This window comes from Oculina patagonica, chromosome 3, assembly GCF_052425735.1.
Source record: "Oculina patagonica isolate OP01 chromosome 3, crgOcupat, whole genome shotgun sequence".
Lineage (NCBI taxonomy): Eukaryota > Metazoa > Cnidaria > Anthozoa > Scleractinia > Oculinidae > Oculina > Oculina patagonica.
The window spans coordinates 19215339-19232875 of NC_135760.1; the positions used below are offsets into that span (position 1 = coordinate 19215339).

General features: G+C 39.2%; 2 protein-coding genes across 2 annotated transcripts; one reads left to right on the top strand and one right to left on the bottom strand.

Annotated features, from left to right (window-relative positions):
* The first annotated feature begins 1212 nt into the window (after window positions 1-1212).
* Window positions 1213-2469, top strand: LOC144645429 (uncharacterized). Its single transcript, XM_078505007.1, has one exon. The coding sequence runs from the start codon at window positions 1319-1321 to the stop codon at window positions 2126-2128; it is 810 nt and encodes a 269-aa protein (XP_078361133.1). The 5' UTR covers window positions 1213-1318; the 3' UTR covers window positions 2129-2469.
* A 9573-nt stretch (window positions 2470-12042) lies between these two features.
* Window positions 12043-17515, bottom strand: LOC144645376 (inositol monophosphatase 3-like). Its single transcript, XM_078504941.1, has 2 exons — window positions 17213-17515; window positions 12043-14354 (listed from the first exon to the last, which is right to left on the bottom strand). Exons 1-2 carry the CDS (start codon window positions 17486-17488, stop codon window positions 13551-13553), a joined length of 1080 nt encoding a protein of 359 aa, XP_078361067.1. The 5' UTR covers window positions 17489-17515; the 3' UTR covers window positions 12043-13550.
* Between the last annotated feature and the right edge of the window lie 22 nt (window positions 17516-17537).

The window sequence follows — 17537 nt, forward strand, 5'->3', positions numbered from 1 at the left end:
AAGGCAAAAATAAAGTTACCCAAAAGGGGTAAGCTCTCAAGCTGACCCCCGCAAGAGAAAAACAAATTAAAGTTATCCACATTTTAGTTAAAATGGACGTTTCACGTCAGTTAAAACAAGACAACATGCGTTTTTAAAGCTTTTCTTACGAGGCTTGACATTAACTTTGTCAAGAATACTTTAGAATTTAATAGCGGGGTCAAGTATAGAAAAGAATTACAGTGAGATGTTTCAAATATTATACAAAATGTTACTGTGCTATGAGAAGATTTTGTTTCTATGCTTTTACTATGGTATGAGGTAGTGTTGTGGTTAAACCTGTCGACACCTGTCATATATTTTGCAGCTAGCCATTCTTGTAAACCGTACTCGGTTTATACAGAAATGGCGACAGGTGTTTTCATTGTGTGCAACTGAATTTCTTTCACGTAGAATGTTGTCTATGTGACGAACTGTTTCGGAGACCGTCGGGACCGACCAAAAATTCGCTTCCCGTGGACGTAAGGACTATTAACTCAACGAAGATTTTTAAAACAAGACTTTCTAAATTACTTTTAAATTAACTTAGAACTATTGTACATATTTTTATTTATTTATTTTTAATTTCTAATTATGAATTTTTATTGTAAATAGTTTGTAATTAACTTTCCTTTACTTGTATTTTTTTTTACATTGCTGCTGAAAAGCCCTTTTTAGGGAGCGCAATTAAATTGTATGTATATATATGTATGTAACAGTGTCTGTCTTAGAGGGTGTCCGCCTTATAGAGAGTCGAGGTACACCAGTAATTCTGAAATAGTGAAGCTGAACGGCTGTGCACAATAAATACACGTCTGTTTTAAGTCTTTTTAAAGTCGCTTACTTTAGCAAAATCTACTGGACACTGCATACATCTTCCTTACTTGCTCGGCTTCTTTCTAATTCTCAACAATTAACAAGAACCGAAAGAAGGGAAAAGTTATTTACTATGTGAGAACGCAGCGAATAAAACGGTGAATACAAATACAAAGAATAAATTAAATTCTACGGTGATTGGTGACGGTCCTATGAAATGAGAAAGATTTAATTTTCATAGGGAAAAAGATAATCTCGTTGGGAACGAGATTAGGAAAAAGAAAAAGAAAAAAAAGAAAGAGAAAGAAAAAAGAAAAGAAATGAGGAGAGGATCCAGCATGCACCGCAACTAGACACCAGTCCTTTCTGTTACGCAACAACAAATATGGCGTCAGGATTGCACCACGTGGCGACATAAAACCTTGCCGGTTTCTTTAAATTTGCTCCGATTTTTGCACTCTTCTATTGCCTGTGTACAATCGAAATGGAGCCACAAGGTCCTGGAGATTTTTGCTGGAAGAAAAATGGAAAATATGTCCGACGGCGAACGGGTATGGACATTTGTGATAATCGAGGTGATGACGAATTAGAAGAAGCCAACGGAATTTCCGTGGATAACATGTCTATTTGTTCTTCAAACGACTCCTTCTGCTCTGAAAGTGAAGCTGGCAACTTGCAAAGTAGTCAAATGACAACTAAGAGAAATTTGAACAAGTCAAAAACGCTGTCTCCTGTTGGTTTAGACTGTGAAATGGTTGGAGTCGGAGACGAAAAGTCAAGTGCTTTGGCGAGGTGTAGCATTGTTAGCCACGAAGGAGATGTTCTGTACGACGTCTATGTCAAACCCGACAAGCCTATCACGGATTATAGAACACAATGGAGCGGTATTCGCCCAAAACACATGAACAACGCGATATCATTTCGCTCGGCAAGGAAGAAGGTTAAACGGCTCATCAAAAAACGCAGACTCGTCGGCCATGCTTTACAGTTCGATTTGAAAGTGCTCAAGTTAAGACACCCTTCAGATCTCATCAGGGACACATCAAAACACATACCGTTGCGGGCCTTAGCTGGGTTTCCCCGGAACTCTACGCCTTCGTTAAAACGCCTTACTAGGCAGTTGTTGAAGTGGGATATTCAGGTGAATGAACACAGTTCGGTTGAAGATGCTAGAGCTGCTATGCTCTTGTATAGGAAATGTGAGGCGCAGTGGGAAAAAGATATAAAAGGGAAGGGTGGACAGTCTTATCTTGAAGATGCTTACTGGCCAAACTGGACAGAAGCTGTGAATTAATTGTAAAGTACTAACTATTAATGATATAATTTGCAAATTGGTGTTAATAAAACTTGCCATTATTAAAAACAATGGCTCAATAATTTTTTTAATAAGCATTTTGTAGCCTCTTTAGTATGATTGCCAGTGACTGATTTGGCATGAATCCAATTGGTGATCTAAAAAAAACTATTTGTCATCAAAAAAGACTTTTGCCAATATTTGAAAAGCGGGCATCAAAGATTTTTGATGGGGCTTGCTCACACCTACACCCTGGGTGCCAGATGGCTCTTATTGGTTTTTGCAGTGGAGGCACTAACTGCAGGCCTTGATAGCAGCTTCACCATAGAAAAGGAAAAAACTCTGGCCCCGGGGGGGGGGGGGAGGTACTCCCATATGTGGCCTATATAGGTATGTACGGCGGCCCAGAAGGGTCACCAGCCGTTTTTGTTTTTGTTTCCGGCCCAGAAGGGTCACTAACCGTTTTTGTTTTTGTTTCTTTGTTTTTCATTTCTGTTTTAATGTTTTTCCTTTTCATTTTTGTTTTTATATTTTGTTTCTTTGTTTTTCATTTCTGTTTTAATGTTTTTCCTTTTCACTTTTGTTTTTGTTTTTATATTTTGTTTCTTTGCTTTTCATTTTTGTTTTATTTTTTTCCTTTTCCTTTTTGTTTTTTCATTTCATTTTTTTACCAGCTATTTTAATTTTTTTATGCAATGATGGCAAGTAAAAGAGACAGGCTAAACACAACTCCCATTGGTCAACATTTGTATTGTAGACCTGCAAAGATTTGCTCTAACGAGTATATCCTTTAACGACCTCCCTTTTCTATAAGAAATGATGGGAGGGTCGTCAGTTAAATATTTCTCTTAGCACTGATTGATTCTCTATTAGGTGCCACTTTTTCATTAAAATATTCTTAAGATTAGGCACTGAGGGGCGAAAGGTACAATTCTTTTTGCGCGTCTTTTGTTTATTTTGTAGAGCCGACATTCTTTCGCTAAATTTAACTTCTGACAGAATCTTCTCCGAAAGGTTATCTGGATAACCCCTCGCCCACAGACTTCGTTTAAACTGTGTAGAGCTTTCTTCAAAAGTCTTTTTTGAAGAATTTGTTCTAAGAAGTCTAAGGGTTTCGCCTTTAATGAAACCTTTTCAGACTCCTGGAGGATGGCAGGAGGAGAATTCTGTGTATTGAAATGACTCTGTCGGTTTGAAATGTGTGCGCACGTCGAGGATATATCTTCTCTTGAATCTTTCGCCCTTGTAATGTATCCAGAAAAGTGATCTCTGTGTCTGAAATCTCATGGTCGGATGGTGATTGTTTGCTAGTTCTAGGAACAGATTTATGTCTTTTTTGTCTATGTTCCATAGGGAAAATATATCATCAATATATTTTTTGCAGACCAGAAGAATATTCTAATGAAAAAAACAGCTGGTAAAAAAATGAAATAAAAAACAAAACAAAAACAAAAAGGAAAAGGAAAAAAACTAAAACAAAAACAAAAACGGCTGGTCAAACAAAATATAAAAACAAAAACAAAAAGGAAACGGAAAAACATTAAAACAGAAATGAAAACAAAAAGCAAAAGCAAAAGCATTAAAACAGAAATGCAAAACAAAGAAACGAAAACAAAAACGGTTGGTGACCCTTCTGGGCTGCCGTAAGGTATGTGCCGCCCGATAGGGTATGGTTTTTGAGGTTCTCGGTCCTTAAATAGGGTATCATTTTTGCTACTTTTGGCAATGTGTTCCCGCTGTGATCCTTAGATAGGGTACCTAAATTCTATTAGCTAAAATAAACGCCCAGCTAAACGAGAAAAAGATATCTGAAAACTGAATTTTCAGTTCAGGTATTAGAAAAGCGATTTTATAAAGATTTGTGTCTTGCCGTGCGCGGTTTGCCGTTATTTGGGTCGTCACGGAACGTTTCTCCTCCCCTTAAATAGGGTGTCATTTTTCGGTTTTGGGCCTTAAAAAGGGTATCAATTTTCGCTTTCTTTATCCTTAAATAGGGTCAGGGTTTAAGAACCTTGGCGGCACACCCCTATCCGAAATTTATGGGAGTACCCCCCCCCCCCCCCCCCGGGACTCTGGCATCCAGGGAAGCAAACAAAAATTTGTCGATTGTAAAACTAAAAAAAAAATAGTTCTCCAAAAGCCAGCTCACAGTTTACCACTAGACACATCAGATGACTTCCTTTCAGATTAAAAAAAATGTTTATGACCAACAAGTCTCTCTCTTTCATCTTACTTTTCCTGGAGTCAAATAATTTTCAAAATAAACCTTTTGTCACTTACAAATATTTTTTTGTTCTTTGCTTGCTTGTGATGTTATACTTGGCAGCTGACAGATTTCTATGAACAAATAAGAGCTTGTCATAGTATTGACGGGATTATCGACTTTGCCGAGATTTAAACTTCACTTTTCCCAGGGATTTGAATAACACCTGTTACCCACCAGAGCTCCAGTGAGTCTTGACTTGAACAGTCAACTGCCAGCCAAAAATATTGCAGCTCCCTATAATAAAGGGGAGATTGCTCCCCAGTTGGGCACAGGGCACAGAGGAGTCAAGTTTGTCCGCAATTCAAAATCTTTACTGTGCAAAACGACTTTCAATAGCGATCGTGTAAGCCGTACGCCCTACAACGCCGTCATGCGATACTTAATGTTTACAGATCGTCTGGTCTGATGATATCGTATTCGTACCCTCATGCAACATCCGCAGACAGCAATGTTTGTGGGCGTTCTTCTCGGCACTTTGCGCCCCTAAAAGCTTTCCGACGATTTTTTCGCCCCAGGCGACCATTGTCAGAATACGATATCACCAGACGATCTGCAAACAAGAATCGCATGAGTGGGACGCATGACGGAGCTGTATCACGTACACTTTAATACACGATCGCTTTGAAGGTCGTTTTGCACGGTAGAGATTTTGAATTGCGGACAAACTTGACTCCTCTGTGCCCTGTGAGTTGGGTTCTGCAGAAGGGCAACCACCGTCTTCAATAATATACCTTTTTCAAAGGACTAGTTTTACAAGCTTGTCAAGGTCTGAAGGTTAGTCAAACAATATCCAAACTATATCTAGCCAGGGTGTCAGGCTTTTCCAAGGGGATGGGTAAAAAGAGCAAAGGAGGACAAAGGGGTCTCTACTCCTACCTCCCCTTTAGAAAGCCTGATACTCGGGCTAGACGTTTTCTAGAGTCTTTACAAACTCCAGTTCACTAAATTTATTATAAACTATCATCCTTAACCTTCCATAAGTGGGCACTCCTCCTACTAGGTGGATACTTTTTCTGGTTCAAAAGGTGATTATCGGGAACTTCCACTGAACGAGGTCACCAAGAACTGACAAAAATGTTTCACAAGTTTGTATTGAATGTTACCTTACCGGTACTTACAGATGTGCTTTATAAACTGCTTATCTAAATTTTTTCAGAGTTTAGTTTTTGCATTGTTCATTCTTGAAAAGTTAAAAAAAAACAAAGTTAATCCCTCATATACCTACACCAAAGGGCCATATTACAAGCAAACATGTCCAATGGTAAAACACTTAAAACAGTGTACAATCTCAAAGTGGAAAATACAGTTTTAAACTGGAAAATTATTTTTTGTTTTGGCTGAGAGAACTGTTCTCAGTGATAGCCAATGAGAGGGCGTAAATTTTTAATTAGTCTCAGACTGGAAACAGTTCTCGGCCTCAACCAATCAGAGGGCGACTATTTTTAATTTAACACGGGACGTCTGTTAAATGTCTGTCATACATGGCTGATAATCATCAAAAGTGGAATGCTCACATGCCAAAACCAAACATGAATCATAACCACTCTCTTTTTGCACAATTTTCTTTTTGCTAGTTACAAGTTATGTGACATCGATGAAAAAGTTTAAAGCCACAATACTATTCATCCAGTCATCGCAAAAGAAAACATTTGCCATGAAAATAAATTAATTACTGTGAGTTTTAAAGTGAGCGTGAAATCGAAATTTGCCACGGAGATTGCAGTACATACTTTACTGTGAAATTTCCAAACACATTGGAAGGGAGAGAAAAAAGACAAAGAATGAAACTTACCGACTTTTCCTTGCCTCATTGTGTTGGCGGTTAACATTTTTACCGCTTAAACCTTGTTGTTGACCTTGTTGTTAGCCCACGAAGAAGTTCACAGTATCTATTACACATTCTCCCGCCAAAAAACGCACTCATCACGTGTACGGTTTTCCTACGCAGAGCGACTTCATTTCTCGGCGATGTTTTCCAGTATGTTGTAAAACTTTGTGTATAGATTTACACAACTGTTGCATCTTAAAGAAATGAGGGATTAATTGTGGCAATCAGGCCAACACTGCAGTTCCCTGAAAATATCACTGAACCCGCGGTGACCAAGGTCACATCGGCGTTTGTTATATTTGTTTTTCTTGATAAATGGTGTATTTTGTTTCGTGCCGACACAGCAAAGCGGAAAGCGGTCCTCTCTGCGTGTCAGTTGGATAGCACTGGTTCGTCCGAATTTCTCCAATGTTGTTTGTAAAAATTGTGAAATGTACAACAGGAAACACTCTCCCAGATATCGTGTATTTTATCTCCAACAGGGAATTTTGAATACTCGGGGAAGATTTTGTCACACAATGTAATCTAATGAACAATAGTTCTTTCATGTTTGTACAGGATCAAATTTTTATTTTTAGGCCAGTACAGTAAGAGAAATAAACTTTATTCGAGGAATCATTTCATTTGCTGGATCTAAAAACGTTTAACTGATCATTTTTGTAGGCAATTCTTACATGCTATATCTTAGTCGCTTTTCCGCAATCTACGTACATAGTGATAGCGAACACTGGCGAAGCTCACGCCGGCCGGTCGGCCGGCCAAGTCGACGATCGACTTGGCGTATGATATGCAAAACTCGCTGCTTGAAAACAATAACAGCTTTGCTCTCGCATCGAACCGAGAACTGTTCTCGCTGTCATCCAATCGCATCTTCTCCTTTGAAACATAAGTTAATAATTAAATTGTTTTGTTTCACCACCCGATCTAACTCTTGCAGCTCTTGATCACTAAATCGCCGGACGAGTCGGGTCGTGCTGGCAATAACCAAAACACTCAGTCTCTAAACAATGGCAGCTTTGTTCGTGATTTGAGAACTGTTCTCGCTGTCAACCAATCACGTCTGCTTTTCCTGTTACAATAAAGTTGATATTTAATTAAAAAAAAAAAAACTTTGTCGTCGTTGTTTAAAATATAGTTCTCGAAATCTCGGTTCCTCACTGCAAATCTTAAATCGGTTTTTTTCCCTTGCAAATTGTTCGAAGACCCGGTATGTATATTTCAGTACAGGTTAGTGCTTTGTCGGTCAAACGTGTGCTTGAAGTGAATAGACTGGTGATTGGATTCATCAAATTCTAAATAAATTGATATTTTTTCACGATTCGCCTGGTTTATACCCCGCACAATGCTAGCGACGTTTTTATATGATTCTGTTCACTGGATTGATTCGATACGCAATCAATCAATAAAAATCAGGTCTCCGTGGTTTTGAGAGTTCGAGTTTCTATTTAACAAATGTTTACTCGAGCCAGATAAGCTTTGTGCAAACGTTTATTTTAAATCAAGCACATTTATTCATACCCGTTGAAGCGATTATAATTTTTCATTTAGATCAACATCTCATCGACTGTGTTTGCCTTGGGTTTGGCTTGGCTTTGTTGGCCTTCACTTGCAAATTAAGAATTGTTGCGCGCGCCAAAATGGCCAGTGAACAATGGGCTCTTTGATCTTAATCCATGAACTGTTCTCGGATCCGCTGCTAGGCCTAGCGTTATATTTATTTCGATTTACCAAACAATACTTACACTGTTTAATAGTGTCTATACGTGTATTCAATATTTTCCATACATGTATTTATTTCATTTCTGGCATTGTTAAACTGGAGAATTTGTCAGACCTTGTAAGACTTGTAAGGGTCACATATGTGACCCTATTTGGGAAAACGAAAACAGCGTTGTAACGTATTATCAATGCATTTACAATGCTTTGATAATGCATTTACAACGCATTGAAAATGATTCTCAACGCATTCACAATGTTATTCAGTCCGTTGTGAAAACGTTGGAAATGTTCGAAAACGTTTAGTAATGAATAAAAGATGTTTCTTTGACGCGTTGGCTGCTTTTTCCAACGTTAAAATGGGAGTGTTTCGCAAAAGGTTGAAATTCTGGAAAATATTTCGCTCTGCTCTGTTTCTCTGACGTCAAAATTCGGCATCAGAGAGAATTTGATTTTATTTAACTAAGAGAATATAATTTTTTTTTTTAAGAACCGCAAGCATAAAGAGCCAAGACCACGAAAATAATAATTATGTTTCGCTCCCGAACTCATACTGCGCCGTGCGTGACTTGTTGGATGACATGAACCGTCCCGACAATGAACTGGCGATTAAGTTTATCCCAGCACTAATTAATATTTGATCAAGTGTAACTTTTTTATTTGGCAAAGGCATTTAAGAGATTTTTATGAGACATAAAGTCTTCTGTTTAAAGTTTTCTGCGTTTGTAAACTGGATGAAACTGAATGGTTTACAAATCTTTTCAGAAAAATCTGAAAAATAATTTATACGAGGCAGACACGGCAGACAATGTAGCGCCGCATGACTGTTTACCCATCGCTAAAAAAATTAAATTTTGCGCCTTTTATTTTTATTCTGTTTTATTGCAACAGCCAGCGAAGCGAAGCTTTTATTGATAACTTAACAGCAGACGGGTTTAATCGGCCCCAGTAATGGAGAGTTGTGGTCGCGGAATAACCTGCGATCAGGCGTTATTTTTCTCGCGGCGGTGTAGTCAACGGCTGATCGCAGGTTAGTCGCGGAATAAAATATATTTATCTTCAGAACTTGTTGCGTGCGTGCGATTATGGAAGAGATCGAATGTCATTTGAAACTCAGACATGCAGCATGATTTCATTCGACGCCACTTCGAAGTTTATTATGCATTTATAGCGTTTTGCCAAATTACAGGAATAGTCCGTGTATTTGATGAGTTTCTTCTCCAAATTGAAAGCGAAATTAATGATGCAAGTGGCTCAGAAAAATCTGAAAAATAATAATTTTATCCTCTCTTGTTTATACGAAGCAGTCACAGCAGACAATGTAGCGCCGCATGACTGTTTACTCGTCGCTAAAAAATTAAATTTTGCGCCATTTATTTTTATTCTGTTTTATTGCAACGGCCAGCGAAGCGAAGCCTTTATTGATAACTTAACAGCAGACGGGTTTAATCGGCGCCAGTAATAGAGAGTTGTGGTCGCCGAATAAAATATATTTATCTTCAGAACTTATTTTGCGTGCGTGCGATTATGGAAGAGATCGAATGTCATTTGAAACTCAGACATGCAGCATGATTTCATTCAACGCCGCTTCGAAGTTTATTATGCATTTATAGCGTTTTGCAAAATTACAAGAATAGTCCATGTATTTGATGAGTTTCTTCTCCAAATTCAAAGCGAAATTAATGATGCAAGTGGCTTTATAATACGCTGTAGAGAATTTTGAAAACTGGCACAACAGTCCCCCGGGAATAGTCCCGTGAATGATTATAAATGCTCGGTGATTTCGCTTTCGAATGTTTCAAAATACGTTAATAATATTTTGAAAATATATTAAATATTTTTTAAGAAATTCTAGTGAGCAGCACACAGCAACAGATCTTGTCAACTTGCTTTATTTTCTCCGACCGGTTTCGTCTGATCAAACAGACTTCATCAGGGAGTTTGAACAAGATACATGAAGGAACTTTTTTTATTTTATTTTATACCTATGCTATAGAGTACAACGTACACGTTCCAACTAGGGTACCGGGTGTGAACAGAAAAAAAAACACCTACAGAATTGCGTACAGGATATGACTAAAATCCTGCAAATGACATTGCACAAACAATTTGCAAGGGAAAAAAACCGATTTAAGATTTGCAGTGAGAAACCGAGATTTCGAGAACTGTATACAGTGTATAACAATGACGACAAAGTTTTTTTTTTAAATTAAATATTAACTTCATTGTAACAGGAAAAGCAGACGTGATTGGTTGAGTCGGTTGACAGCGAGAACAGTTCTCAAATCACGAACAAAGCTGCCATTGTTTAGAGACTGAGTGTTTTGGTTATTGCCAGCACGACCCGACTCGTCCGGCGATTTAGTGATCAAGAGCTGCAAGAGTTAGATCGGGCGGTGAAACAAAACAATTTAATTATTAACTTATGTTTCAAAGGAGAAGATGCGATTGGATGACAGCGAGAACAGTTCTCGGTTCGAAAGCAAAGCTGTTATTGTTTTCAAGCAGCGAGTTTTGCATATCACACGCCAAGTCGATCGTCGACTTGGCCGGCCGACCGGCCGGCGTGAGCTTCGCCAGTGTTCGCTATCACTATGTACGTAGATTGCGGAAAAGCGACTAAGATATAGCATGTAAGAATTGCCTACAAAAATGATCAGTTAAACGTTTTTAGATCCAGCAAATGAAATGATTCCTCGAATAAAGTTTATTTCTCTTACTGCACTGGCCTAAAAATAAAAATTCGATCCTGTACAAACATGAAAGAACTATTGTTCATTAGATTACATTGTGTGACAAAATCTTCCCCGAGTATTCAAAATTCCCTGTTGGAGATAAAATACACGATATCTGGGAGAGTGTTTCCTGTTGTACATTTCACAATTTTTACAAACAACATTGGAGAAATTCGGACGAACCAGTGCTATCCAACTGACACGCAGAGAGGACCGCTTTCCGCTTTGCTGTGTCGGCACGAAACAAAATACACCATTTATCAAGAAAAACAAATATAACAAACGCCGATGTGACCTTGGTCACCGCGGGTTCAGTGATATTTTCAGGGAACTGCAGTGTTGGCCTGATTGCCACAATTAATCCCTCATTTCTTTAAGATGCAACAGTTGTGTAAATCTATACACAAAGTTTTACAACATACTGGAAAACATCGCCGAGAAATGAAGTCGCTCTGCGTAGGAAAACCGTACACGTGATGAGTGCGTTTTTTGGCGGGAGAATGTGTAATAGATACTGTGAACTTCTTCGTGGGCTAACAACAAGGTCAACAACAAGGTTTAAGCGGTAAAAATGTTAACCGCCAACACAATGGGGCAAGGAAAAGTCGGTAAGTTTCATTCTGTCTTTTTTCTCTCTCTTTCAATGTGTTTGGAAATTTCACAGTAAAGTATGTACTGCAATCTCCGTGGCAAATTTCGATTTCACGCTCACTTTAAAACTCACAGTAATTAATTTATTTTCATGGCAAATGTTTTCTTTTGCGATGACTGGATGAATAGTATTGTGGCTTTAAACTTTTTCATCGATGTCACATAACTTGTAACTAGCAAAAAGAAAATTGTGCAAAAAGAGAGTGGATATGATTCATGTTTGGTTTTGGCATGTGAGCATTCCACTTTTGATGATTATCAGCCATGTATGACAGACATTTAACAGACGTCCCGTGTTAAATTAAAAATAGTCGCCCTCTGATTGGTTGAGGCCGAGAACTGTTTCCAGTCTGAGACTAATTAAAAATTTACGCCCTCTCATTGGCTATCACTGAGAACAGTTCTCTCAGCCAAAACAAAAAATAATTTTCCAGTTTAAAACTGTATTTTCCACTTTGAGATTGTACACTGTTTTAAATAAGTCCCATAGACCTGCAAAAAAATATGCTGTTCACATTGTATCAAGAACATTTTTTAACATTCAAACCTTGCAACAATACATGTGAAACAGGGAAATTTACACGTATTAAAACTGTAATTTTAATACAACAACCAGTTATAATTACTAAGTACTATTGTAAAAAACTTGCATCCAGCCTGTATGCTTAAAAAATGACACCAGATTCTATACCCTCCCTCACATAATTTTTTAAAAACATTTTTCAAACCAGTTTGTTTTTTATTTCCTTTTGTTTCAACTACAGAAGTCAACATGAATAGCTATGTGGTCTTTCTGGGGCCAGTGAATTATGACGTGAACTATTTCGTTCTTTCATGCTGCTTACAAGCTCCTTCAGACATGAGCTCCTCTAGTTATTAGCCCACATTAACCAATTGTGAATATGGATAATTGTGAATACATGGATGATGGGTGCCTGGGATATCCAGGGAGCCTCCACTGACGTCAGCCCTCACCCATGGTAGGCAATCCCCACAAACCCCCCACCCCCACCAGACCAAGTACCCGTTACAGAACACTGACTAGGTCAGTGGAGTGAAAGACAAACAGGAGGCAGGGGAAGAGCTCACTAAACAGCACTGAAATACCGCCATGAAACAAGGGCCTCACACCACACCTAGCCTGAGTATCAGGCTTTTACAACTCACTTGTTGTTGGTTAACTTGGTTAACCTCCTCAAACCCCCTTACAAAGTTTGTATGTATGAGTCTTGTAGAGTGTGGGTATGCAAAAAAGTTAAGTCTGCATTTTGTTCAGTGGTTAACATTGGCACAGATATCGTGGTTTTCATAGAATGCAGTGACTACAAGATTTGCCACTCCTTCTGGATGGGATATCAGGGTTCAGGGCTGCAAATAACTTTTTTCACTTAAAAGGACATATGTCCTACTAAGACACCATCTTGGTCGGACAAAACAAAATTGTGTGCGGACAGATTTTTATCCATTGTTGCCGTAAAATGATTAACGATCAAAAAATTGTCTGAACACCTTGTCCGACCACACTTGGGATTTCTTCGGACATGAGCAAATTTTGGTCGGCCTAAGTCCAATGACTGACTGTTATTTGCCACCCGGGGGTTAAATAAAATGCCATCCAGTTGCACAGGACTAGTACACTTTCCTGCTGGGTGAGTAACTTATCATTCTCACTGGCCCGTGGACATGGGCCCAGGCAAGTCATCTGCCAACTTAATCATAAAAAAAACAAATTTAGCAGAATTAAAGTATTGTAAGTAGCATTGTAAGTAGTGTATGTATTTGTGTTGTAAGTAGTGTTCTTTGTGTTGCAATAAATAAATTAAAAAACAAAAAAAACAAAAAACAATTTACAGCTGCTTGTCCAAAAGGCAAGTTGGAAATCAAGATTTTTTCCCTAAGCCCTTGAGATGCTAGTACAGAAGTTTATCACAAGTTTTCCCCTCGAGCATCTTTTTCACTATTTCATCATAAAGCCACTATTAGTTCCCTCAAGAATGCATGTACATTGTTTTGTACACGTGCTGCATGTACACCTTAAATAATTGTTTGTAAAAAAGTATCCAAAACCAATTTCCCGACTAAGCTTCGTACATTGTGCGTGAAACTATGTAACAAATTATTTAAATACAAATTACGCCTTGATTCATCTTCATGCAGATGGGGTCAACTTGTGCAGAAGCATGCATGATTAAAATTATTTGCATAATAAATAATTTTTCTAAATTGTTAAGACTTCAACTTCTGCGCAAGCTCCTGCTGATACTCTGCATGATTGTGTATTGCAGCTAGAAGTCCTTTCTCGTTAGCTGGTTTAGTTCCATCACCATATTTAATCTCTTCATTGTCTAATGTGGTCATCTTTCCTCCGAATGTTCTTAACAGCGCATCACCTGCGCAGATGTCCCATTTCTTGATTAGAGTCACATGGACATAAGTATCAGCCTTGTCCTCGAATAATGATAACACTTTATAACCAGCCCCGCCAGCTGGTATTACCTTAGTTTCAGGACCAAACGCCAATCTTGCTGTAGCATTAACTTTACCCGCGTGAGATCTTGAAACTATGACCCTCGGCGTCTTCAATGCAGATTCTTTTGCTTGAGGAACTTTTATATTATCTGATGATCCATGACCTACCCAAGCCCAGTATGTCTGATGAAGGAAAGGTTTATGTATGATCCCAGCCACAGGTCGGCCATTGACCGCAATGCAAATCATGGTAGTGACATACTCAATAAGATTTTCTGTGTACTCTTGTGTGGCGTCAAGAGGATCTATCCAAACAAGAAGATTGCCAGCAGATACGATCTCATCTTCTTTGTTATGGAGTCCACTATCAAGGTTGATCGCTGAGGTATCGGGAGATTTCACGCCCTTCAAATCGACATCTCCGTGGTCATGTTCTTCAGACACAACATTTAACTTGGAAAATTCCTTTTTGAAGCCATAAAACATGGCCCTATGAGACAGCATGTCTCCCTGTGTTACTGGATTATTGGCTCCTTCACGTGTCTGCCCCTTGCTTTCTTCCTGTATAAAACATGAAATTATTATTATTATTATTATTATTATTATGAAGTCTAGTAATGAGATTTTAGAACAGAGATTGACATAGAGGTAGCAAGTCCATGGGGTAAAATTAACAAATGGTAAACGCCATAGAATACACCATTGAGTTATGGATGCAGGTGGGAGGAGGTTGCTTAGCGTGAAAGAGGCGTGAGAGTTGTTCAAGGCGATAGCAGAGAATGACTCTAACTTTTTTGAGTGCTCAGCAAACTTCCCAAGTGCACCTATAACTCAATAGTGTACGCCATGGCATTTACCATTTGTTTTATAGCACAAGTTTACTTCAAGGCGCTTTACTACATTTTCTCTGTATTACAACTGCACATACTAAGGTAACCTGCGATCAGGCGTTCTTTTTTCTTTTTACGAAAGCGAGAGGGAAAAAAGAACGCCTGATACATTTATTTAACCGGCCGCCAGCCGCCCCCTAATTTAAATAAACTAATGTGTCGTCGAACTGTCAAACCACTCTTTGTAGTTGGCGGCAAATTCGAGACTCGGATTTCCACAAGGCGTGAAAAACGTCTGGAGAAAAATTGTACATATGTACAGACTGTATTTAGACTTCGCCGTGTTGCGATAAAAATGCTTTTAGTAGCAAGGTGAGATGGCGCTTGCGAACATATATTTATCAGTTGTACTGGATGTCGTTCCTTTATTTCAGCTTACACGCACAAAAAAAGGAATTCACCGACAAGAGCTGTTTTACGGCAGATAGGATCGGTCGCTTTTGTAAACATTCCAACATCTCTGGCATATTGTTTTCGAAGAACAACAAAAACATCTTCACGGAACCAAAATTATTACGCATTGTCGCTTACTCTATTTGTTCTGCCTTCAGAGAGTTACACTTGAAATCTGTTAGGGCTTCAGCTAACATAGAAAAGAACTCGTCCTCGCAGTAAACGTGACTCGTCTTTGCCATTACCAGCTTCTGACCGGAAGTCTCGTTGAAATACGACAACCAATCAGTCCACACCGCTCCATTGAGTATTGTTTCTCGACCAATCAGACAAAAAACCAGAATCTGTTTTTTTTACATGACTTTCGACAAGCAAATGTATCATGCCCTCCTTCCCCCGCAGCAGTAGTAGGGAGGGAGGGTATGATTTCAGGTTAATACTAAGGTTACTCTTTGAATTTTGAAGTAACGCGTGCAGGTACTCACGCATTCCCTGACGAAATGCTGAAAGGAGATCAAACTTTTGAATACGTATCAGACGTGGCGCACAGTTAACAATCTTCCAGTGTTATGGAGGAGAGAGTGTTTGATATACAGCTTTGCAAATTCACTTGTAGATAATTGACAAAAAATAGAAAAATTCGTGGAGTAAGTACACTTTCTTTTTCTGCATTGATTGCTTGCGCCATGTCGCATCACATCAGCGCACATGCTTAAGTTGAAAATATTCGTTGGGGTCTACCCATAGACTGCTTGATATTTTCTCTCGAAATTTAGTAAGGGAGTGCGAGGCTAGGGAGGGTTTAAGACGTGCGAGGAAGGAGGGGGGTGGCGCGCGATCGGACGCGCGGCAGACAGACCTGTTCTTTTGACATGGGCCTCGCCGGGAGAACCAGAAGGACAGCCTAATTCTCGTGGCGATGTAGATCCATGCTTCCAGCGCACTGAGAGCCTGCGCCCACGCAGAGCACACACGAACCCGTCGACCCGCCTTTCGTTAGCTTTTTACAATAGAGTTTTACTAACTTATAGAAATAATCGTAGCCGCGCGTTTTGCATCAGCTAGTTTTTTGTTTTACAAAATCCCGGCCAGCGCACCACATCTTTTTTGCGGAACTACGTATCTTGTTTGCGAAAAAGGGTATGCATAATCAAAAGCAGCACGCCCGACAGAGTGATGGGAGACGTGCCTATCCACACGGGCGCGCGTCCCTCTTTGGACCAGTGGGGTTTTTTGTTGCATTACGCACCCGCCCCTCGTGCCACAGCCTCCGTGCGGACCGGAGAGCGACGGAACCCAATCCCAGGCCGAGTCCCGTCCGCCCCAAGCCCCTCTCACCACCCGCCAGCCGCCGCGCTGATTGATCCGCGCGCCGACCCGAGCAAGAGAAAAGAAGATACTAGTAGTCTAGTCTACCCATTGACAAATAGTAGATGCTAAATAAACCAATATAATCAGAGCGTGCACTTCACTTTAGTTGTGCTATAATAATGCAGTAAATTTTATATAAGTTTAATATGGACATTTTAAAAAGTCACAAAACTATGAGACAGAACATCAAAATGTTATATCTCTTAGTTCTGAGATCGATTTGTATCAGTTTAAGCGTTCTCTGTAGTCAATCAAACCTGTTTTTATGCACACACTGTAACATCATGTTACACTACATTATATAAACTTACAATTTTATAAAATAAATGATACAAAATAATCTGCATGTAAGTTAAATGCTTTCAACTATCTCCATCGGTCTTATGCGTCTTTGTTTATATAAACTCTGTGAGTGGATCGGACACGTTCAACATATTTAAATATGCAAATCGAACCTCCACGTTGTCAGTGTCAAAAATGTATGAAGCATACAGTTCGTTTATTGCCACGAAACAAATATGCATATATTTTATTCCACTTCTTCAGCACAATTAGATATTTTTTCTAATACCGGGAAATGTTTAACTGTAAATTTTAATTAACGTGGCTTCAAAATTACACATGCCGGCATGGAGGTCAAATTTTTCTGTTATGCTTGAAAAGCAATACAAATAAAAGCAAGTTAAGAGGTATTAGCACCCTCCTTGCGTATAGCATTTAAAAAAATCTCCAAGCATCAAAGCGATTTTTAGACAACAGACTTACCCCTAGATCTTCTCCAAGACGGATCTTTCGGACGACATCGCCCCCTTTCTCAGCAAGATGAATTGCAGTCTTTATGAGTCGCTTCATCGAGACGGTATCTTCACCCTCAAAATACCTGTGAGAAAATTCCCCACTCCCGCCATCGGTCGATAAGTAGTAGATTATCGCTACAACGACAAGTCCTATAACTACAATTCCGATAGGAGACAACTTGATACGAGCAGCTCCCATCGTAGCAAAAGAGGTCGGATTCTTGAAACTCTCTTTCACGAACATGAAGTAGTTTTTGTGACTCACAGCGAACTCGATTCTCCCTGGGGAGCCT